This window comes from Bos mutus, chromosome 15, assembly GCF_027580195.1.
Source record: "Bos mutus isolate GX-2022 chromosome 15, NWIPB_WYAK_1.1, whole genome shotgun sequence".
Lineage (NCBI taxonomy): Eukaryota > Metazoa > Chordata > Mammalia > Artiodactyla > Bovidae > Bos > Bos mutus.
In genome coordinates, this window is record NC_091631.1 from 62,373,704 (window position 1) to 62,399,575 (window position 25,872).

Here is a 25,872-nt window from a genome sequence, read left to right on the forward strand (position 1 = left end):
AGATAATTTAGACAGAGATTCTGACCAATTACAGAAAAAGTAGGGGAAGAAATAGGCATATGCATGCATTCTAAATAGCTTCAGCTGTGTCCAACTCTTTGTGACCCTAGACATTGTAGCCCACCAGACTCCTCTGTCCATGGAAATATCTCCAGGTAAGAATACTGGAGTGGGAAGCCATTCCCTTCTCTAGGGGATTTTCCCAACCCAAATATTGAACCCGGGTCTATCTGTACTGCAGGCAGATTCTTTATGGTCTGAGCCACAACAGAAGGATAATATTTTGTCAAGAAAAGTCACTGATAACTTTTGGGGCCTGGCTTGCTAAAGACCTTTCTCAGGTGACTCTAATGCACTCATTATACCAGTGAAGTGGAAATAAACCTAGGAGAGAAGTCTCTGTTACCCTACCAATTTTTTTGGCATTGTGACATTTTTGATGGTTTATTTATATCTTAGATATTGGTACGAGTGGATGGTCTTCAAGACTTACTCCCAGTAAAAAATAAAATTTATTTAGCATATTATTCCTCAATTAAAAATGAATCATTACCATAGGAAGGAAATAGAAAAAACAAAATTCAGTACATTTTAAGAATGTTTTAAAGAACACTAAGATTTTCAGCCAAAATAAAATAATATGCCACCAAGCCATCTACAGTTTCTCAGTCATGCTTATATACAGAACTGCTGCTGCTGCTGCTGCTAAGTCGCTTCAGTCGTGTCCGACTCTGTGTGACCCCATAGACGGCAGCCCACCAGGCTCCTCCGTTCCTGGGATTCTCCAGGCAAGAACACTGGAGTGGGCTGCCATTGGCTTCTCCAATGCATGCATGCACGGTAAGTCGCGCCAGGTGTGTCCGACTCTGATATACAGAGCTATTATCGCTACTTTGAAACTCTTTCACAGCTTAAAATAAAAATATACTTTTAACTTTGAAGTGTACTGGACCTCTGTTTCACATTTTTCTGGAACTCCTATAGCTCAGAATAGTACTTTATTACATGAAGTGATTCCTTTCAGAAAACAATGGGTTTTTAATGATATTTGTTTCATGATAAGTGAGGTAGACTGTGTAGGGTAATAATTTTTAAATAAACTCTGAATTACATATTGTCAGAATTGATTAAAAGTTACTGATGTTTGGAGGCAGATTTATTAGTATCATAAAGTATAGGTTTTGTAGGATTTCACTTCAGAAAGAATGAAAATATTTTATTAAAGTAAAATCTGATGTTCTCTGGTGTGTGTGTGTGTGTGTACCTCAGTATTATTTGAGTGGCTCACCTTTCTTTTCCACTACTTCATAGAACAAACTGGAAGAATGCAGATTTCTTCTAACTCAGGATAAGAATAACTGGCTCTTTAAAACATCAAAATAAATAATCTCTGATCATTCCAAGAAGTTGCTCTTTAAACTTTAAGTAAAATGGCTATGGAGGCTAAGTTGTTAAGAAATCTTTATATGCTATCGAAACTGACCAACAATGGGTAGAAATTTATTCTCTCTCTTTCTCTGAGACTAAGCAAAAGCACTTTTCTTCATGGGAAAACTTTACTGAGTGATCCATATACTGACAACATTACTATTTTTTTTTCTAGCCGTTTCCTTGAAAGCTAAATGTGGGGCCAGGGTGTCAGAATAGGTGGTCACTGACGCAGCATGATGAGAGGAAACTCCAACATCCTTCAGCCACAGATTCACAACTCCACCAACAGGGAAACATTACCTCAAGATGATACAAGGTGGTCATTTTCTTTTAGAACAGAAATACTCCTAGAAGAACCCTTATTCTTTTAATATTTTTGTATCTCTTGGTCTTCCAGCTACTTCTCTCTCTGAAGCTAGGATGGAGAAGTAAGGAACGGCTTTTCAACTGAGATGTGAGGGAAAATAGAAGAGTTGGTCAAGATCTTACTATTCAAAAACAGTAGGAAAGAAAACGTGGGCAAGCACCAAAGGCCCTAAGAATGCATTCTACTTATTTTGCAATTTTGCCTACTGCTGGCCTAGGGTCTTCAAACACTAAAGTACAATATTTAGTCTACTTTATTTACAATATTTAGTTACTAAAGAGGATGTATAATCACCTTCATATACCAATATGTCATTGAGGTTATGGCTACATAGGAGAAATCAATTGATTCATTGAAGAAAAAGGAAATTAAGAAAACTAATCACAGATTTTTGAAATTAATGGCTAGCGTCTTCTTTTTTTAATGGCTAGTTTCTTAATTGTACTGACTATGCAATCACTCAAAATGGCCTGAATGTTCTGAATGGACAGTGAAAATAAATTTCAGCATATAAAAATATACTTGGCTACAAGGGTCATCTTTCTACATTCTGCTACACTTGTTAGAAATGATGCTGGCTTCTTTTTACATATCATTTTACTCTGAAACATGAGAAAGTATACTTTTTGGGGTGACTGCTCACTTTTTTCTTCTGTGAATTTCTCTTTCCCCAAAAGTAGACTCCTACAGAGTCATCTGCTTTGTATGACTCATAAAACATATCTCAATATTTGTATAATTCCTTTGTATTTTATGTGTATATTATCTTAATAACCCAACCCTAGGGGAGCTGACTCACTGGCCAATCAAATATCAATGATATTTTTTCTTTTAAGAATTTGAATAAGAAGCTGAGGGACTGACACAGTCGGGAGCTGACAGCACTGGATAAATGGAAATAGAGAGAAAATCCACAAACACATGTTGTTAGAACACCTGTATGTTCATTGAGATTTTGCTTCTCATGAAATCGGTATCATTTATAATTTATCCCTTATATCTAATCTAATTTGGCTTTATTTCTGTTACTTACAACACAAATAATTTTAATCAAAACACTGTATTATCTGATCACTCAATACAAATAGAGCCCAGCTTTCTATTGTTTCTAATAACTTGGAACTACAGCAGACTGCAATGATTATAGCACTTAACTGCAAACAATCTTTCTTCTGTTACCTATGTAATTATGAGCCCACCAATCCACTATCAGAAAATCTGTATTGACAATCATGAACCACAGTAAGGAGGGTGCAGATCAAATAAAGTTTCCTTAAAAAACAAAAACAGGACTTCCAGGGTGGTGCAGTGGTAAAGAATCTGCCTGCCAATGCAGGGGACATGGGTTTGATCCCTGGTCTGGGAAGATTCCACATGCTGTGGAGCAACTAGGCCCATGCCGCCACAACTACTGAGTCCATGCATCCTAGAGCCTGCATGCAGCAACTCCTGGCCTGGAGTGGTACAGCTACTGAAGTCCACGCGTCTAGAGCCTATGCTCCTGCCAACAAGAGAAGCCACCACAATGAGAAGCACATGTGCTGCAATGAAGAGTAGCCCCCACTTGCTGCAATGAGAGAAAGCCTGTGCAAACCAGTGAAGACCCAGTGCAGCCGAAACTAAATAATTAATTAAAAACAAAAGAAAAACCCATTTAGTTTAGAAAACTTAAATGATCTCTTAAGGAAAAATAGAAAATGTTCATGATGCTTACTTTTAAAATTATGAACAGAAAACAAACCACTTTTAAATATTTACTTCATATGAATGTTTTGAAGTGACAAAGGAGAAAACAGAGACATAAGGGAGGCAGAGGGATAAATAAGGAGAAATAAGCTAAAAAGAAATGAGATCAAAAAAGACACATTAAAATGAAATGAAAGAAGAGAAGGTGGGAGGAAACTATGAGTAGAAACTGACAGATGAAGAGGGTAAAGGAAAATTAAAAAATAAGGAGTTTAAGGAAGGGTAAGACACATAAGGAAGAGAAACATACACAATAGGAGAGGAGCTAGAGGAAAAGGTTTTCCATTGCTCCAAACTTCAAAAGTTTACTTGGTTCTGCTCAAAGAATGTGACTAAAACAATTTGTCAAATGGGTTTCCCCCAAATTATAATACTTAGAACACTACCAATCATAGATTTTCATATTTTAAGAACAGCCCTTCAAATAAATGGTGAAAATGCTAGTTTAATCAAAGGTAAATATGTTTCTTTACTCAAGACTTCTTGGCGTCTTTGATATGAATTTTGTAAGAGAGAAATGGAATACAAGGATTTTCAAACATATTTGATTAGAGAACCCATCCTTTAAAAAGAATCACATGGTCTGAGTGTTCTGCAGAACACACTTTGAGAAGCACTGCACTAGGAGGCCATTATTCTCTGAGCTTTACAACCTCTGGCTGTAATTGTAATACCCCAAAGGCCAGACAACAGGAAATAAAAGGCCAAATCTGGCTTGAAGCTTCAGATTTTCTATCCCCACAGCTAATGTTGCTATATCTCATTTTATCTTCAGATTGCCTTAAACGCTTTTCATGAGAAAAATTCAAAATTTATGTTCTTACATTTGGTGCTCTCTATATGTCTAGCCATATTTACACTTATTCATCCCTATTAATACTGTTAAACAATATTTTTGTTTCCTTTCCTGCTAAACTTCTTCCACTATGATGACTGAAAAATAGAAGTGGTGACTGTTAGTTTCACCCAGTGCCTGCAATGCCGAATCCACCTTCCCCTTTCCCTGAGCACGTGGCAGCCCTGCATAAGTGTGGCCTTGTGACCTCTTTCTCCTCCACGAATTGAGAACTGAAGTAATCTGCACCACACTGGCCTCACCTGCTTAAAAGCAACATTCCTTGATGCAGATCCTTTCTTTCCCCTCTCCCTGAACAGGCACACAGTGTGCCTACAACCCAGCTTTGTCCACAGAGATGATGATAATGTTCTAGGGATGGTAGGAAAGAAAGAGAGAAGGCATCTGAATGACGCCCTGGATAGTAAGAGAGTAGAAGGCATCTGAATGATGGCCTGGATAGGAAGAGAGTAGAAGGCATCTGAATGATGGTCCTGAATGATGGACCACTTACCTGGAGACTGTTAAACAAGAGAGAAATGAACTATCGTTAAATAAGGCAATGTAATTTTAAGTATCCTTAATTAAACAAGAGAGAACTGTCGTTAAATAAGGCACTGTAATTTTAAGTATCCTTAATATAGTAATTTAACATTTATTCTGACTAAAACACAGTTTTAATAACAAAAACTTTAACAATTGAGTATTCAACTCAGTTCAGTCGTTCAGTCATGTCCGACTCTTTGCGACCCCATGAATTGCAGCACGCCAGGCCTCCCTGTCCATCACCAACTCTCGGAGTTCACTCAAACTCATGTCCATCGAGTCAGTGATGCCATCCAGCCATCTCATTCTCTGTCGTCCCCTTCTCCTCCTGCCCTCAATCCTCCCAGCATCAGAGTCTTTTCAGTGAGTCAACTCTTCGCATGAGGTGGCCAAAGTACTGGAGTTTCAGCTTTAGCATCATTCCTTCCAAAGAACACCCAGGACTGATCTCCTAAAGATGCTCACATATTCATCATTTTTCTAAACTTTCGTCACTTTGATTTTGTTCTCTTTTATTTTTTGTGACTAGTTACTGGCTACAAGCATATTAATATATGCTCTGAACTTTAAAAACTAAGGCTTTATTAATTATTACTTTAATAAATTTGGGTAAAAAAAAATGACGAAAAGTGAAAGTTGCTCAGTCCTGTTCTGACTCTTGGCAACCTCATGGTCTGAAATTCTCCAGGCCAGAATACTGGAGTGGGTAGCCTTTCCCTTCTCCAGGGGATCTTCCCAACCAAGGGATCGAACCCAGGTCTTCCACATTGCAGGCAGATTCTTTACCAGCTGGACCACAGGGGAAGCAGATTCTTTACCAGCTGGACCCTGCCCCGCCACCCCCCCTAGAAAAAGATATCTTAAGGCTATTTATATCATAATCATCAGCTCACTATTTTGTTGTCCTGTAACATATTTGTTTATGCTTTTAAGCTATCTCCTAAACTGTCTAAAACCGATTTGTTTTTGTTTATATCTGATCACCAATAAACCTTCAAATAGAATGTAAATGGAATGCTTCCCACAAATTCCTGATTACAGTTAAACAGTATGATTACAACTAATGACAGGGCTATACATTCATGAACTGAATAGTACCTTTCTATGAAACAAATGCACTTACTCAAAATAAGTATCTGTATTTTCTTAGGGGAAGGTACAGAATGATTTAACAATAACTGTTTAATGCAATTTTATGGAGAAATTGTTCTGCTAAATGAGAGAAAAGCAAGTATTTGGAGGCAGCTACTGATATATATATGATTTTAGGAATACATCATTGGTAAAGAGCCAAACAAAATATAGTATGACTCACTGTCAGTAAATGTTCCCTAAATGTCCTTGCATTATTATGAGTGTTACTGTCTGATTTAAATGTGTGCGTGTGCTCAGTCATGTCCGACTCCTTGTGACCCCATGGACTATAGCCCACCAGCCTCCCGTGTCCATGGAATTTTCCAGGCAAGAATACTGGAGTGAGTTGCCATTTCTTACTCCAGGGGAATCTTCCCTACCCAGGGATCGATACCTTGTCTCCTGAATTGGCAGGTGGATTCTTTACCACTGGGCTACCTGGGAAGCCAGTTTAAAAAGTATCTATAAAATAAATGTACATTTTTCTTAAAGGCAATAAAAAACAATGATGTATTTATCAGAAAAGATCTTTAAAATCTAACAATTTAACCATCCCTTACAATAAGTTTAAGAGCTGCTTTTATGGATTAAAGACCTAAATGGAAGACCAGAAACTATAAAACTCTTGGAGGAAAACAAGGGCAGAAAACTCTCTGATGTAAATCGCAACAAGATCCTCTATGACCCACCTCCCAGAGTAACAGAAATAAAAACAAAAATAAACAAATGGGACCCAGTTAAACTTAAAAGCTTTTGTACGATTAAGGAAACTATAAGCAAGGTGAAAAGGCAGCCTTCAGAATGGGAGAAAATAGCAGCAAACAAAACAACTGACCAAGAATTAATCTCCAAAATATACAAGCAGCTCACAAAGCTCAATACCAGAAAAATGACCCAATCAAAAAGTGGGCCAAAGAATTAAATAGACATTTCTTCAAAGAAGACAGACAGATGGCTAATAAAAATATGATAAGATGCTCAACATCACTCATTATTAGAAAAATGCAAATCAAAACCACAATGAGGTATCATCTCATACAGGTCAGAATGGCCGCCATCAAAAAGTCTACAAACAATAAATGCTGGAGAGGGTATGGAGAAAAGGCAACCCTCCTACACTGTCAGTGGGAATGCAAACTGGTACAGCCACTATGGAGAACAGGGTGGAGATTCCTTAAATAACTGGGAATAGAACTGCCATGCTGCTGCTGCTAAGTCGCTTCAGTTGTGTCCGACTCTGTGCAACCCCATAGACGGCAGCCCACCAGGCTCCCCCATCCCTGGGATTCTCCAGGCAAGAACACTGGAGTGGGTTGCCATTTCCTTCTCCAATGCATGAAAGTAAGTGAAAGTGAAGTCGCTTAGTCGTGTCCAACTCTTCTCAACCCCATGGACTGCAGCCCACCAGTCTCCTCCATCCATGGGATTTTCCAGGCAAGAGTATTGGAGTGGGCTGCCATTGCTTTCTCCGAGAACTGCCATAGGACTCAGCAATCCCACTGCTGGACATACACACTGAGGAAACCAGAATTGAAAGAGACATGTATACCCCAATGTTCATTGCAACACTCTTTACAATAAATAAGACATGGAAGCAACATAGATGTCCATCAGCAGATGAATGGATAAGGAAGTTATGATACATATACGCAATGGAATATTGCTCAGCAATAAAAAAAAAAGAACACATTTGAGTTAGTTCTAATGAGGAGGATGAAACTGGAGCCTATTATACAGAGTGAAGTAAGTCGGAAACAGAAACACCAACACAGTATATTAACATATATAAATGGAATTTAGACGGTAATGACAATCCTATGTGCAAGGCAGCAAAAGAGACACAGATGTAAAGAACAGGCTTTTGCATTATGTGGGAGAAGGCCAGGGTGGGGATGATTTGTGAGAATAGCACTGAAACATGTATATTACCATATGTAAAATAGATGACCAGTGCAAGTCTAATGCATGAAGCAGGGCACTCAAAGCTGATGCTCTGGGACAACCCAGAAGGATGGGGTGGGGAGGGAGGTGGGAGGGAGGTTCAGGGTGAGGGGGACACACGTGTACCCATGGCTGATTCATGTCAATGTATGGCAAAAACCACCACACTATTGTAAAGTAATTAGCCTCCAATTAAAATAAATTAATTTTTTAAAAAAGAGTTACTTTTAAGGAAAGTGTTTTAGATTCAAGAAGATTTTACTACATATGCTAATGTTATGCTAAGTCACTTCAGTCGTGTCCGACTCTGTGTGACCCCATAGACGGCAGCCCACCAGGCTCCCCCATCCCTGGGATTCTCCAGGCAAGAACACTGGAGTGGGTTGCCATTTCCTTCTCCAATGCATGAAAGTGAAAAGTAAAAGTCAAGTTGCTCAATCCTGTCCGACTCTTAGCGACCCCAAGGACTGCAGCCTACCAGGCTCCTCCGTCCATGGGATTTTCCAGGCAAGAGTACTGGAGTGGGGTGCCACTGCCTTCTTAATTATTAGTAGTTGCTAGAAGTTTAAAGTATAAAGTTATGGTATAGAAGTTAAGGTATAAAGAACATGTTTTTACTATATTCACTTTAGTGGCTCAGAAGGTAAGAAGTCTGCCTGCAATGCGGGAGACCTGGGTTCGATCCCTGGGTCAGGAAGATCCTTCGGAGAAGGAAATGGCAACCCACTCCGGTATTCTTGCCTGGAAAATCCCATGGACGGAAGAGCCTGGCGGGCTACAGTCCATGGGGTCGCAAAGAGTCGGACATGACTTAGCAACTTCACTTCACTTTAGAGGGTAGAGCAAGATCTACTGTAAATGCTTTTTACTGACCATGAAATATCTTAATGTTCATCTCTGACTGAGATCACAAGTGAATGAATTTGCTGTCAACCTTACAGTGGTAAAACTGTAATGAATCTTAGAGATCATAATGACTCCATTTTACAGATGAGGAATTAGAGTTTGAAAAATTATTTTAAAGGAGGCTCTTTCTCTTTTTCTCAGAGAAGTAGGCTGATCTCACTCAGAACGGGTGTTGGATGGGGTGAGGGGGAGCCATGTTTGGGAAGTATGGTTAAGAAGTACCGATTCCAAAAGTAGAAGACTACCAAATGTTTGCTTTAATGAGTTCCAGTTGATAATAGAACCTTAAAAGAGTCCCAAACACTACAATATATCAGATCCCTTACCCTCCTCTAAAAAAAAAATGTTCTTGAATCCTAAAAATTTTAAATGTGCTTCATATCTGATTCCATCTTAAATATCTAGGAAATGCATACAATTTACATTTAGTTTTTATTTGGCAGTCACTTTTGTGAAATCCTTCAGGGTTTCAGTGAGCATGGAGAATGAGACTATTTATTTGTATTCCTCCTCCATGTAGAAAAGTATTTCCTGATCTATTATCACCCTGGAACGTTAAGTACCTATTATAAATAAAATAAAGGAAAAGTTCCTAACAAATCTCAGTATGTACATCTCTCTTTTCTCCATCAAAGCACCAGCGATGACAAACTTCTAAAGACAACTCAATCCTTAAAAAACAATAACAATGAAACAAACAAAAACTCCTCAGTTGTGACTGTGTCCTTGGTTGCTGTACAAAACACACTCTCACGGGTCCTGGCCCTGTATTTCTGATGACCACATTCGGTGCTGTGAGATATTCAGACCATTACCGCATTCATCTCCGTCTGCACGGTGCCCAATGAGCTCATGCTGTAATCTGGGCTGGAGCACTGCTTGCTGTAAAGCTAAACGAATCAATCACGAATCTGGGAATCCTTCTATGCAGTTCTCCGGGGCTGCATAGATGGGAAGCTGCTCGGTCAGAGGAGGAAAAGTGGAGCTTGGAGAAGGGTAGCCAGGTCAGGGCGTGCGCAGCGAGGGACGCTGAGTTTGGGGAGAAGGCAGCAGGGGAACCGAAGAGTTGGGGATTAAAATGCCAGCAGGGCCAGAGCGCTGGGTAAGAGGGGCTGGTGAGGGTAACCTGGGTTCAGGCGGGGAAAGGAAAAACGGAAAGGGGGCGCAGGAAATGGGAGCCAAAGAAAGAAGTGAGAAATTGCGGAGGAGGAAGTCGTCCCTGGAAGAGGAGGGGCAAAGGGGAAGCGAGAATGGAGTGTTTGCACTTTCGAGAGGGAAGGGCCAGATCTACTCCCGACTCGGGCGGGTGCAGCCAACGCTTAGGGAGGGGGCCCCAGGCGGACGGAGGGGGCGGCGCGGTCCCTGGGGGCGGGGGGGTGGGGTCCCAGCGCCCGGGGTCCTACCTGAACCGTTCCTGTCCCGCCGTGTCCCAGAGCTGCAGCTTTATCCTCTTGCCGGGCTCGATCTCCAGCAGGCGGGAGAAGAAGTCCACGCCGACGGTGGGGTCGCAGGCTGGGGAGCGCAGCCCAGGAAAGCGGCCCTGAGTGAAGCGGTGCAGGAGGCACGACTTTCCCACGGTGGAGTCCCCGATGACGATGAGGCGGAACTGGTAGATCCAGATGGTCTCCATCGCTCACGTGCCCAGCTGACTCTAAGGCCGCCCCACCCTCCTACCCGCCGCCGGGCAAATAAAGCGGCGGGAACTGTCCGTTCAGCACCTCCCCGGCGCCCGCCAGCCGGCTTCCAGCATATTCCTGCGGCTGCGGCCGCCACCAGGTCCCCGCCCTCTCTGGAGGGAGAGGCGGGGCCCGGCCGGGGAAGGGGCGTGGCTTCAGGCCAGGGGGCGGGGCAGGGCCTTGGGGAGGAAGCGGCGGGGCGGGCGGGGGGCGGGGGGCGCGGAATAGTCTAGCTGCTCGCGAATTCCCGCCCCCGACCTCTGTAAATCAGTTTTCCCCAAAGCTCACTGGGCGCTTTGGGTGTGGTGAAAGGACGTGACAGCAGCAATGACCAATGAAAATGAAACAAGGTCTCAATTCTGGGAGGGTCAGCCAATGAAAAGTGAAAATCATTTTCTTTTACAGGCGTCAGGGCGGGCTCGTCAGATTTCGGCTCTGATTTTTGAAAATGTGGTTTCCACTTTCATCGGGTTTGACCAGCTCTGTGACCACTGTTGCTGAACCAGATATCTCTTCGCGGCTGTCTCCATCCTTGTTGACTGCCACCTCCCAGGTGTTCTAAGGTGAAGGAGTTGAGAGCAAAGTTGAAATAAATTTGCAGAGCAAGTTCTGGATGCTTCAATCAAGGACGTTGGCCGTTGCTCATGCCACCACCGTCTCTTCCTCACTGCTTTCATTACTACGGAAAAATAAGAAAAATGCCAATCGCCTCCATCGTCTCTAGGGCCCTTTAGTTTGGGGAAGGAGAGAAGGAAAGAAAATGAAATAGTGAGATGTTCATAAAAGCTCCCATTCTTCTCAGTCTCTGTTCTACATACATGTCGGAAAAATCCCATAGTGTTCTCTACTTACCTTGTTTCTGGTCAGGAATCTGAGTAAACAAAGCACACCTGAATTCTGGCGAGATTCTCATGCCTTTCTTCAAACTGGTTAATAATGAATTCAAGGTTTATCTTTTAAAAGTTAAGCAGTTTTAAAGTGAATTTTTGTTAAAATAGAATTTTAACAATTCAACTTTTTTCTTGTCCACATCCAAACTTATACTTTCGTTATTCAGCTTTACTTCCTTTCTTATTTAGGAGGAATAAGTTTTGTTTTCAAAGATATGTTTAATCCTTTTTAAAACCTTTTTTTTGAAAGTAGTCTTTATTTCATACCATTTATCCCTCAAATCTCCCCATTTCCAATTGTTTGTACTTCCAAAGGACATACTCAAATAATCACAATCCTGAAACCAAGCAAAACATCTTTCTATTGTGTCTTTTCTTTAGATTTTTGTTTTGTCCATTTTTCTCCTTTTCAAATGTTAAAAAAAACTATCTATTCCCATTTCTTACCCACCAGTTAATCTTCAGCCCTCTGCATGCCCAATATGTACCTGATATTGCTTTTGATAAGGTTGCCAGAGACTTTCCAACTACCAAATCCTCCTCACCCTGAAATGGAGCAGGACTCTGTGGTCCTTGCGCCTGCCCCATCATGTCCTCTGCCTGCCTGTTGTCTGAGGAAAACTTTAGCCAAGGAAAAGGTTTAATCAGAGAAGTGAGAAATGCTGAAACAAAGGAAAACAAAGGAAACTAAATAATAATAATGTAGTCATTAAGCATAGTCAAGGACTTTTAGCTTTTTCTCAAGGGCTATAGATAATATTATGAGCCATATCCTGTGAGCTGTCTTATAGATACTAAAACACCAGGTGGGGAAGTTAGCTACATGATGGCCAGCCTGTACCCAGGACATGACCTGCCACAATTCCAAGAACTGGCCGCAAAGAAATGGGAACAAATGAACCTGGAACTAAAGATTAACTGTATCTAAAACAACCAAGTCAGACCACTGATGACCGATTTGAAGATAACTGTTAGAGATGACTGTGCTGTTTCTGCCTTAGACCCTTATCTCTCTATAAAAGCTCTCACCCACTACTTGTCGGGAGTGGGGAGGATAGTCAGCCTTTGCACAGATGTGTCCACCACCCTCCCCCAGTCCAGTTGCCAGTGTCTGAAATAAAGCAAACTTTCCTTTCCACCAAGCTGGCCTATTTCTTGGCTTTTGAGCATTGAGCAGCCAGACCCGATGACTCCCCACCCACCACACCCTTTTGGTAACAACCTCATCATTTGTCTTTAGTTATTCTTGACCCCTCTGTAGTTTTTGTTGATTAAACTCTTTGGCTGAAAGCTAATTGGCTGACTCAACTCTTAAAACCACAGTCTTCTTTCTTCTAGTCCTTCTCCAGTTAGGGATGGCCAAATGACAGAGATGGAATCAATGAGACATAAAGCTTTTGTTTTTCTGATGACAAAACCCTTACTGGCCATCACTTTATGGCCTTTCTTTTTCCTTCCTACCTGGAAAATGTAACATCCATGTGTGACCATAGAGGTGAAGGCTAGATGCTTCAGATGGTGGTAGGAGAGAGGAACAACCTGAGACCCTGATGGAGTTGTTGATCTGCGGTACCAGTTCTGGACATCTTCTTGTTTGAGATAAATTAATCAGTACCTGTTTAAGCCAGTGGTGATTGAATTTTCTATAAGTATAGCCTAAAAGATGTCCTTTTCATTATAGGGGACTGGAATGCAAAAGTAGGAAGTCAAGAAACACCGAGAGTAACAGGCAAATTTGGCCTTGGAAGACGGAATGAAGCAGGGAAAAGACGAATAGAGTTTTGTCAAGAGAATGCACTGGTCATAGCAAACACCCTCTTCCAACAACACAAGAGAAGACTCTACACATGGACATCACCAGATGGTCAACACCAGAAGCAGATTGATTATATTCTTTGCAGCCAAAGATGGAGAAGCTCTATACAGTCAGCAAAAACAAGACCAGGAGCTGACTGTGGCTCAGACCATGAACTCCTTATTGCCAAATTCAGACTTAAATTGAAGAAAGTAGGGAAAACCACTAGACCATTCAGGTATGACCTAAATCAAATCCCTTATGATTATACAGTGGAAGTGAGAAATAGATTTAAGGGCCTAGATCTGATAGATAGAGTGCCTGATGAACTATGGAATGAGGTTCGTGACATTGTACAGGAGACAGGGATCAAGACCATCCCCATAGAAAAGAAATGCAAAAAAGCAAAATGGCTGTCTGGGGAGGCCTTACAAATAGCTGTGAAAAGAAAAGAAGCGAAAAGGGAAGGAGAAAAGGAAAGATATAAACATCTGAATGCAGAGTTCCAAAGAATAGCAAGAAGAGATAAGAAAGCCTTCTTCAGCGGTCAATGCAAAAAAATAGAGGAAAACAACAGAATGGGAAAGACTAGGGATCTCTTCAAGAAAATCAGAGATACCAAAGGAACATTTCATGCAAAGATGAGCTCGATAAAGGACAGAAATGGTATGGACCTAACAGAAGCAGAAGATATTAAGAAGAGATGGCAAGAATATACAGAAGAACTGTACAAAAAAGATCTTCACGACCCAGATAATCACGATGGTGTAATCACTGGCCTAGAACCAGACATCCTGGAAAGCGAAGTCAAGTGGGCCTTAGAAAGCATCACTATGAACAAGGCTAGTGGAGGTGATGGAATTCCAGTTGAGTTATTCCAAATCCTGAAAGATGATGCTGTGAAAGTGCTGCACTCAATATGCCAGCAAATTTGGCAAACTCAACAGTGGCCACAGGACTGGAAAAGGTCAGTTTTCCTTCCAATCCCAAAGAAAAGCAATGCCAAAGAATGCTCAAACTACCGCACAACTGCACTCATCTCACACGCTAGTAAAGTAATGCTCAAAATTCTCCAAGCCAAGCTTCAGCAATATGTGAACTATGAACTTCCAGATGTTCAAGCTGGTTTTAGAAAAGGCAGAGGAACCAGAGATCAAATTGCCAACATCTGCTGGATCATGGAAAAAGCAAGAGACTTCCAGAAAAACACCTATTTCTGCTTTATTGACTATGCCAAAGCCTTTGACTGTGTGGATAACAATAAACTGTGGAAAATTCTGAAAGAGATGGGAATACCAGACCACCTGATCTGCCTCTTGAGAAATTTGTATGCCCGTCAGGAAGCAACAGTTAGAACTGGACATGGATCAACAGACTGGTTCCAAATAGGAAAAGGAGTGTGTCAAGGCTGTATATTGTCACCCTGTTTATTTAACTTCTATGCAGAGTACATCATGAGAAACGCTGGACTGGAAGAAACACAAACTGGAATCAAGATTGCCGGGAGAAATATCAATAACCTCAGATATGCAGATGACACCACCCTTATGGCAGAAAGTGAAGAGGAACTCAGGAGCCTCTTGATGAAAGTGCAAGTGGAGAGTGAAAAAGTTGGCTTAAAGCTCAACATTCAGAAAATGAAGATCATGGCATCTGGTCCCACCACTTCATGGGAAATAGGTGGGGAAACAGTGTCAGACTTTATTTTTCTGGGCTCCAAAATCACTGCAGATGGTGACTGCAGCCATGAAATTAAAAGACACTTACTCGTTGGAAGGAAAGTTATGACCAACCTAGACAGCATATTCAAAAGCAGAGACATTACTTTGCCAACAAAGGTCCGTCTAGTCAAGGCTATGGTTTTTCCTGTGGTCATGTATGGAATGTGAGAGTTGGACTGTGAAGAAGGCTGAGCGCTGAAGAATTGATGCTTTTGAACTGTGGTGTTGAGAAGACTCTTGAGAGTCCTTTGGACTGCAAGGAGATCCAACCAGTCCATTCTGAAGGAGATCAGCCCTGGGATTTCTTTGGAAGGAATGATGCTAAAGCTGAAACTCCAGTACTTTGGCCACCTCATGCGAAGAGTTGACTCATTGGAAAAGACTCTGATGCTGGGAGGGATTGGGGGCAGGAGGAGAAGGGGACGATAGAGGATGAGATGGCTGGATGGCATCACTGACTCGATGGACATGAGTCTGAGTGAACTCCGGGAGTTGGTGATGGACAGGGCAGTCTGGCGTGCTGCTATTCATGGGGTCGCAAAGAGTCGGACACGACTGAGCGACTGATCTGATCTGATAGCCTAAATACTTGTATGTCTTGGTTTCTACAGAAGCATTCTTTCTTAGTTTCTTGTTCCTTTGATCCATATCTTACATATTAAAGTTCATAAGAGATCTGTCTTTCCTTTCTTTACCCTTTCCCCTGTTTTCCTTCAGTTTAAGCTGTTACTCATGATTTAATCTACTCTAGTGACTTCAGTTACTCCCTTATCAAAATCATATGTCCTCCCCCAACCCTTGCTCTGTATTCAGATTCATATTTCAAACTGCCTCTCCTCTTAGATGTCATATAGACATTTCACAGTTGACTCTGTGTTGGTCAGGATTCTTTGAAAAAAGTTTTAGTTAGGGTGATATAAAAAGATGGGTGTGCTTATCACAAGAGTACAGAGGTATTTTCAGAGTCCACAGGCTGGTCTGCAGCTGTTATCAGGAAGGGGTTGGAACCAGGAAAGGTAAAGATCTGAAGAACCCAGGCAGCATGTGTCCCTGTCTCTCTTATATTTCTTTCTGTCTGACATCTGCTTAATCCTTATCTCCCTGCAAATCAGCTTTCCCTGCTACTTAGTCCATATGGAAGACTGTAGTTGCTTCAGTTTCCAAGTTAGATATTTAGACACATATGGAAATCAATTTCCATTTTTCTGTAGAGACAGTCTGGTTGACCCAGTTCAGAATACGTGTTCATACCAAAGAGATATGGTCAGGAGAAGAGGAACATGCTGATGCTGGGAGGGATTGGGGGCAGGAGGAGAAGGGGACGACAGAGGATGAGATGGCTGGATGGCATCACTGACTCGATGGACGTGAGTCTCAGTGAACTCCGGGAGTTGGTGATGGACAGGGAGGCCTGGTGTGCTGCGATTCATGGGGTTGGACACGACTGAGCGACTGATCTGATCTGATCTGATCTGATACATATATCCACTTTTTTTTTTTTATATTCTTTTCTCATATAGGCCATTACAGAGTACTGTTGTTGCTATTCGGTCGCTCAGTCATATCCAACTCTTTGCAAACCCATGGACTGCAGCTCGCCATGCTTCTCTGTCCATCACCATCTCCTGGAGTTTGCTCAAACTCATGTCCATTGACTCAGTGATGCTATCCAACCAGCTCATCCTCTGTCATCCCCTTCTCCTCCTGCCTTCAATTTTTTCCAGCATCAGGGTCTTTTCCAATGAGTCAGCTCTTTACATCAGGTGGCCAAAGTATTGCAGCTTCAGCTTTAGCGTTGGTCCTTCCAATGAATATTCAGGATTGATTTCCTTTGCACTCAAAATAGGATTGACTGGATCGATCTCCTTTCAGTCCAAGGGACTCTCAAGGATCTTCTCCAACACCACAGTTCAAAATTATCAATTCTTCGGCACTCGGCTTTCTTTATGGTCCAACTCACACATCCATACATGACTACTGGAAAAACCATAGCTTTGACTAGATGGACCTTTGTTGGCAAAGTAATGTCTTTGCTTTTTAATACACTGCCCAGATTGGTCATAGCTTTTCTTCCAAGGAGCAAACGTCTTTTAATTCATGGCCTCAGTCACCATCTGTAGTGATTTTGGAGCCCAAGGAAATAAAGTCTGTCACTGTTTTCATTTTTTGCCCATCTATTGGCCATGAAGTGATGGGACCAGATGCCATGATCTTAGTTATTTGAATGTTGAGTTTTGAGCCAGCATTTTCTCTCTCCTCTTTCACTTTCATTAAGAGGCTCTTTAATTTTTTTTCACTTTCTGTCATAAGGGTGGTGTCACCTGCGTATCTGAGGTTATTGATATTTCTCCCAGAAATCTTGATTCCAGCTTGTGCTTCATCCATACTGGCATTTCTTATGATGTTCTCTACATATAATTTAAGTAAGCAGGGTGACAATATACAGTCTTGACATACTCTATTCCCAGTTTTGAACCAGTCTGTTGTTCCATGTCCAGTTCTAACTGTTGCTTCTTGACCTGCATACAGATTTCTCAAGAGGCAGGTAAGGTGGTCTGGTGTTCCCATCTCTTGAAGAATTTTCCACAATTTGTCGTGATCCACACAGTCAAAGGCTTTAGTGTAGTCAATGAAGCAGAAATAGATGTGTTTCTGGAATTCTCTTGCCTTTTCTGTGATCCAATGGATGTTGGCAATTTGATCTCTGGTCCCTCTGCCTTTTCTAAATCCAGCTTGAACATCTGGAATTTCTTGGTTCATGTACTGTTGAAACCTGGCTTGAAGAATTTTGAGCATTACTTTGCTAACATGTGAAATGAGTGCAATTGTGCGGTAGTTTTGAACATTCTTTGGCATTGCCCTTGTTTGGGATTTGGACAAAAACTGACCTTTTCCAGTCCTGTGGCCACTGCTAAGTTTTCCATATTTGCTGACAAAGATGAATTCGGTGGCTTTCTTGCTATTTTCTTTTGCTGTGTATTACAATTTGGTTAATGGTGTTAGTATTTATCCTAGCTCCTTAGACACATGAAAGTTTTTGGTACTGAATTAGGAGGCTGGGAGTTTGTGTTGCATAAAGGGGAGAGGTGAAATTGGTCTAAAGGTGGCAGAATGTAGAGCTAATTATTAGCTAATAATCTGATAGATAGTATTCAGAATAAAACTAAAATGGAAAGGAATTTAGGCAGGCCTTAGAAGAAATGGGTAGAAGGACCAGATATAGCTATAAGCTAACAGAATGAAAACTGGGGAATCCATACCAAAGAAAGGTTTGTATGGCTTGGTTAGACACCTCCAGCCAGAGGAAAAGCGTGGGACTTTTTATAAGGTCCTCAACCTCAGGAGAGATCTAATGAGGACACTAAGGATTTAGACACTAGATTCAGTTCATTAAGATAGAATGAAAACTTCATCTATCTTGGAATCTCCACTCTTCTTTGTTGTATTCTACCAATCATTAAGTCTTGTTGCTTTTACTTTAACAGTATCTTATAGATTTATGACATTTCTGAACTTCCCACTATCACTGTCTGTTCATTTCATTCTCTTATCACATTAGGCTACACTGCTCAAGGGCATCTCTATTAGTTTCCTAGGCCTGAAGTAAAAGAATACCACAAAAAGAGTGGCTTAAAATAACACAGAAGGAATGGCTTAAAATGCTGGACTGGATAAATCACAAGGTGGAATCAAGATTGCCAGAAGAAATATCAATAACCTCAGATATGCAGATGATACCATCCTTATGGCAGAAAGTGAAGAGAAACTAAAGAGCTCTTGATGAAGGTGAAAGAGGAGAGTGAACAAACTGGCTTAAAACTCAACTTTCAAAAAATGAAGATCATGGCACCGGGTCCCATCACTTCATGGCAAATAGATGGGGAAACGATGGAAACAGTGACAAACTTTATTTTCTTGGGCTCCAAAATCCCTGTGGACAGTGACTGCAGCCATGAAATTAAAAGACGCTTGCTCCTTGGAAGAAAAGCTATGACAAACCTACATAGCGTATTAAAAAGCAGAAACATTACTTTGCTGACAAAGGTCTGTATTGTCAAAGCTATGGTTTTTCCAGTAGTCATGTATGGATGTGAGAGTTAGTCTATAAAGAAAGCTGAGCATGGAAGAATTGATGTTTTTGAACTGTGGTGTTGGAGAAGACTCTTGAGAGTCCCTGGGACTGCAAGGAAATCAATCCAGTCAATCCTAAAGGAGATCAATCCTGAATATTCATTGGAAGGACTGATGCTGAAGCTGAAGCTCCAGATGCAAAGAGCTGACTCATTGAAAAAGACCCTGATGCTGGGAAAGATAAAAAGCAGGAGGAGAAAGGGACGACAGAGGACGAGATGGTTGGATGGCATCACCAACTCAATGGTCATGAGTTTAAGCAAGTTCTGCAAGATGATGAAGGGCAGGGAAGAGTGAGGTGCTGCAGTCCATGGAGTTGTAAAGAGTTGGACACGACTGAGCAACTGAACAACAACAAAATAACAGAAATTTATTGGCTTATAGTACTAGTGCTAGAAATAAAAAATCAGGGTATCAGCAGAATTGGTTGCTTCCTTTAAAAAATTGTATTTATTTGGCTGTGTTGGGCCTTAATTGACGTATGTGGGATCTTTCATTGCAGGGAGTGGTCTTAGTAGTTGCCCCACAGCATATGGGATCTTAGTTCCCTGACCAGGGACGGAACCTACATCTCCTGCATTAAAAGGTGGGTTCTCAATCACTGGACACCAGGGAAGTCCCAGCTTGATTCCTTCTTAGGGCTGTGAGCAAGACTATATTCCATCCTTCTTTCTTAACTTCTGGTGGTTTACTGGTGATCTTTGTTTGGAGTTACTTGGACTATGGATGTATCACTCCAATTCTCCACCTTCACATGTCATTTTCCCCTTGTCTCTTCACATAATCTTCCCTCTGTACATGTCTGTGTCTGTTTCCAATTTTTTTCTATTTTATAAGGACACTAGTCATACTGCATTATGACTTAATGTGTGCTGTCACTTCAGTTGTATCTGACTCTTTCTGATCCTATGGACCATAGCCGGCCAAGCTCCTCTGTCCATGGGATTCTCCAGGCAAGAATACTGGAGTGGGCTTCTGTGCCTTCCTCTAGGGGATATTTCCAACCTATGGATCAAACCTGCAATGGCAGGCAAGTTTTTCACCACTAGCACCATCTGGACTGAATGGCCTCATCTTAATTTGATCATCTGTAAAGACTGTTTACAAATAAGATATACATCTAAAGTACTGAAGGGACTTCAAAACAACTTAATCCTTAGCAGGCCCCCGTTTTGTGTCTACACCGCTTCCAAAATTATTTTGTTGGGGCTTCCCTGATGGCTCCATTTTATTAAACACCTCCAATGACTTATTCATCCTAGGATAAAATCTAAATACCTAATAGTATCATGTGTGACCAATAATAATGTGATATCTGTAATCTAATCAGTAATTCCTCTACATGACATGCTATTTATATTATACTAGCTTTTTTTCCCTTGCTGTTCTCCCTTTCCTTATATCTTTTTACCAGATGAAAATATAGTTAGCAAATTTCTATTTATCTTCCAAAGGCTCCTTTGTAGTCTTTCTAAACCATCTATGCCTTTCAAGGAGAATCAATTTGTCGCTCATCTGTGTTACTGAAGCAGGTAAGCAAAGAGTACTCTGTACTTGTACAATATCTCTTATATCTTCTATAAGATATCTCATTGAATCATGGTTATGGTTTGACTATTTCTTGCTAGATTGTAAGTTCCTTAAGGCTGGAGGGACTTCTTAATTCTTTGCTATTTCCCCAGCACACACAGAACTAGCAGTACTATACTATACAGTACTATACTAGTACTATATAGTAGTACTCTATAAATGCTCATTGAGTGAAAATGAATTGTCAGCCGTAATTATCATGAACCTGAACTTTTAACATATGCAGTGTGCACACAACACGATGAGGTTCATGATGAATTAGAATTGATTAATTTTATGATTGCTAAAATTCGTCTCTGAATAATTCATGAATAACTTTAAAGTACATTTGAATTATGTAAGCTGAGTACAAATAATTTAATACTTTAATAAAATACTTTGTTATGTTTGTAGACATTTAAGCTTAGGAAATGGCAACCCACTCCAGTGTTCTTGCCTAGAGAATCCTGGGGATGGGGGAGCCTGGTGGGCTGCCATCTATGGGGTCACACAGAGTTGGACACGACTGAAGCGACTTAGCAGTAGCAGCAGCAAGCTTAGAAAATAAGGCAGATAGTAGGGAAAATTTAATTTAAGAAAACGCCGTAAGCTGCTACTCAGGACATTCTGCTGAGAAAATATGGAAAATGCTAGAAAGGAGAATACTCTGTTTGTTGTTTATTAACCAGGAGTTAGGAGACTTGTGTTCTGATCCCAGCATGGCCGCTAAGTTTGGGGGACCTTTTATAAATCACTTACTCTCTCTGGATCTTTGTTTCCTCATCTGACACTAAAAGGGTTGAGTTGCATCAGTGTTTTTCAAGCTAGGGGTCGTAAAATCAACCTGGTGGGAAACTACCAGAATTCAGAACAAAACTCCAGAGTACATCATACATAATAAGGATGTTTGTTGCATGAACCTTTTCTTTCAGTGACGTGTGTGTGTGTGTAAGTGTGTTGTGTGTGTGTGTGTGTGTATGTGTATTTTCATACTTGTCTGTGCTGGGTCAAGATGTAAAATTTATTTCTTTTGAGTCAAAGTAAAAAATTGTAAAAGCTAGATGATTTTTAATGCATCTTCTGACTTTGAGATTCTCTTAAAATGCTCAGGAATTCTCCATGCAGTATCCATGTTTGCTACATTAAATCTATACATGTGTGGTGTGATTTACAAGTGAGAAGACAACAAAAATTTTGCTGTTCTTTCAGTCTTCACCACTTAAGTAAATGGAAACACCATTTTTTTACTTGCTCAGTTCAGAAATCTCAGCCTGATGCCACACTTTTTATGTCTCCCATAAGTGTTCCACTAACAAATTTGATAGGACAATGGCTCTGGCTGCAGTAGACCTGAGAGGTGCTGCGTGTGGCATAAATCCTCTTGGAGGAAGTCGCCATTAGCCCCACCATAGGGCTACTGAGCAGATGACTCACAAATTGGAGAACAATTATACCAAAGAAGTTCTTGCACTGTTGCAAAATTCTAAGGCCCACAAAAGTTTCCTCAACCTGGGGATCCAGCAAAGGGACTGAAAACCCCCAGGGAATTCGACTTTGAAGACCAGTGGGATTTGATTATAGAGCTTCCACAGAACTGGGGAAACAGACTCTTGGAGGGCACAAACTAAACTTTATGTCCACCAGGACCAAGGAGAAAGGAGCAGTGACCCCACAAGAGACTGAGCCAGTCTTGCCGGTGAGTGTCCAGGAGTCTCCAGTGGAGGTGTGGGTTGACAGTGGCCTGCTGTGGGTCAGGGGCACTGAATACAACAGTCCTTGGAGCGTGGGTGGTGTGTTGGCTTAAGTCCTTGAAGGAGGTAGCCATCACTGCCATTACACCTACCACAGTTTGGCCTCAGGGAGGGAACTACAGGGAGTTACCCATCAACAGAAAATTGGATTACAGATTTACTGAGCATGGCCCTGCCCATCAGAGCAAGACCCAGATTCCCCCACAGCCAGTCCCTCCCATCAGGAAGCTTCCACAAGCCTCTTATCCTCACCCATCAGAGGGAAGACAGAAAGGAAACCACAAACACAGAAAACTAACCAAACTTATCACATGGATCACAGCCTTGTCTAAGCCAATAAAACTATGAGCCATGCCGTGTAGGGCCACCCAAGATGGATGGGTCATGGTGGAAAGTTCTGACAAAACATGGTCCATTGGAGGGAGAATGAGAATGGCAAACCACTTCAGTATTCTTGCCTTGAGAACCGCATGAACAGTATGAAAAAGCAGAAAGATATGACACTGAGAGATGAAATCCCCAGGTCAGTAGGTGGCCAATATGATACTGGAGAAGAATGGAGAAATAGCTTCAAAAAGAATGAAGAGGCTGAGCCAAAGTGAAAATTACACCCAATTGTGGATGTGACTGGTAATGGAAAGAACAATATTGCTGTAAAGAACAATAATCCTTGGGAACCTGGAATGTTAGGTTCATGAATCAAGGTAAACTGGAAGTGGTCAAACAGAAGATGGCAAGACTGAACATTGATTTTTTAGGAATCAGTGAACTAAAATGAACCAGAATGGGTGAATTTAATTCAGATGACCATTATATCTACTACTATGGGCAAGAATCCCTTAGAAGAAATGGAGTAGCCCTCATAGTCAACAAAAGAGTCTGAAATGCAGTACTTGGGTGCAGTCTCAAAAATGATAGAATGATCTCTGTTTCTTTCCAAGGTAAACTATTCAATAACACAGTCATCTAAATCTATGCCCCAACCAGTAATGCCGAAGAAGCTGAAGTTGAATGGTTCCATGATGACCTACAAGACCTTCTAGAACTAACATCAAAAAAATATGTCCTTTTCATCATAGGGAACTGGAATGCAAAAGTAGGAAGTCAAGAGATACCTGGAGTAACAGGCAAGTTTGTCCTTGGAGTACAAAATGAAGCAGGGCAAAGGCTAACAGAGTTTTGCCATGAGAATGCATTGGTCATAGCAACATACCCCCTCTTCCAACAACACAAGAGAACACTCTACTCATGAATGTCACCAGATGGTCAATACCAAAATCAGATTGATTATATTCTTTGCAGCTGAAGACAGTATAGATTATATTCTCTACACAGTCAGCAAAAACAAGACCACGAGCTGACTGTGGCTCAGATCATGAACTTATTGCAAAATTCAGACTTAAATTGAAGAAAGTAAGAAAATTATTAGACCATTCAGGTATGACCAAAATCAAATTCCTTATGATTTACAGTGGAAATGACAGATTCAAGAGATTAGATGTGATAGAGTGCTGAAGAACTATGGACAGAGGTTCGTGACATTGTACAGAAGGTGATGATCAAGACCATCCCCAAGAAAAAGAAATGCAAAAAGGCAAAATGGTTGTCTGTGAGTTCATTCCTCCAAACACTTTTCTTGGAAAATGTATATACTGTGAGGATGTATTAGATATTCTGACATTTTCCCCCAATGATAAGATATAGATTCTCAGTATATTTTTTTAAAAAAATGAGAATGGTAATGTTTTAAATAAGTTGACTGCTGGGATAAAATAACAAGCAAAAATATGCTAATCAGGAATGGTGGTGTTTGAGTCAGTAAAAACATGACAATTTACCCCTTTGTGTAGGGATTCTGGGTGTGGGTAAAAGGACCTGTGACCTTCCTCATCGTGTGGCCCACAGCGTCCTTACATGGAAACTAGCATGACCAGTCAACTTTCAAATTTCTGGGTAAAGCTGAAAAAATTGAAAAACATTTAAGGTAGAGTAAAGTTTATTCTGACATTGTACAGGAGGCGGTGATCAAAACCACACCCAAGAAATACAAATGCAAAAAGGCAAAATGGTTGTCTCAGGAGGCCTTACAAATAGCTGGCAAAAGAAGAGAAGCAAAGCGCAAAGGAGAAAAGGAAAGATATACCCATTTGAATGCAGAGTTCCAAAAAATAGCAAGGAGAGATAAGAAAGCCTTCCTCAGAGATCAATGCAAAGAAATAGAGGAAAACAATAGAATGGGAAAGACTAGAGATCTCTTTAAGAAAATTAGAAATACCAAGGGAACATTTCATGCAAAGATGGGCACAATAAAGGACAGAAAATGTGTGGACCTAACAGAAGAAGATATTAAGAAATGGCAAGAATACACAGAACAGCTATACAAAAAAGATCTTCATGACCCAGATAACCATGGTGGTGTGATCATTCACCTAGAAGCAGACATCCTGGAGTGTAAAGTCAAGTGGACCTTAGGAAGCATCACTACGAACAAAGCTAGTGGAGGTGATAGAATTCCAGCCAGCAATTTCAGTCCTAAAAAATGATGTTGTAAAAGTGCTGCACTCAATATGCCAGCAAATTTGGAAAACTCAGCAGTGGCCATAGGACTGGAAAAAATCAGTTTTCACTTCAATCCCAAAGAAAGGTAATACCAAAGAATGTTCGAACTACCACACATTTGCACTCATCTCACACGCTAGCAAAATAATGCTCAAAATTCTCCAAGCCAGGCTTCAACAGTACATGAACTGTGAATTCCATATGTTTAAGCTGGATTTTAAAAAGGCAGAGGAACCAGAGATCAAATTGCCAACATCCACTGGATCATTGAAAAAGCAAGAGAATTTCAGAAACACATCTACTTCTGCTTCACTAACCATGCTAAAGCCTTTGACTGTGTGGATGTCAACAAATTGTGGAAAATTCTGAAAGAGATGGGAATACCAAACCACCTGACCTGCCTCCTGAGAAATCTGTATATAGGTCAAGAAGCAACAGATAGAACTGGACATGGAACAACAGACTGGTTCCAAATAGGGAAAGGAGTACATTGAGGCTGTATATTGTCACCCTGCTTATTTAACTTATATGCAGGGTACATCATGCGAAATGCCAGGCTGGGTGAAGCACAAGCTGGAATCAAGATTGCCTGGAGAAATATCAATAACCTCAGATATGCAGATTACACCTCCCTTATGACAGAAAGCAAAGAGAAACTAAAGAGCCTCTTGATGAAAGTGAAAGAGGAGAGTGAAAAAGTTGGCTTTTAAAACTCAACATTCACAAAACTATGATCATGGCATCCAGTCCCATCACTTCATGTCAAATAGATGGGAAAACAGTGGAAATAGTGGCAGACTTTGTTTTGGGGGGGGCTCCAAAATCACTGCAGATGGTGACTGCAGCCATGAAATTAAGATGCTTGCTCCTTGGA

General features: G+C 41.1%; 1 protein-coding gene across 1 annotated transcript in view; it reads right to left on the bottom strand.

Annotated features, from left to right (window-relative positions):
- Positions 1-10,648, bottom strand: part of RAB39A (RAB39A, member RAS oncogene family) — a 40,253-nt gene extending 29,605 nt beyond the window's left edge. Inside the window, exon 1 of the mRNA XM_070384277.1 lies at positions 10,310-10,648. Within this exon, the coding sequence (XP_070240378.1) occupies positions 10,310-10,536 (227 nt within the window). The 5' untranslated portion in view covers positions 10,537-10,648. The remainder of the gene's footprint in view (positions 1-10,309) is intronic.
- Between the last annotated feature and the right edge of the window lie 15,224 nt (positions 10,649-25,872).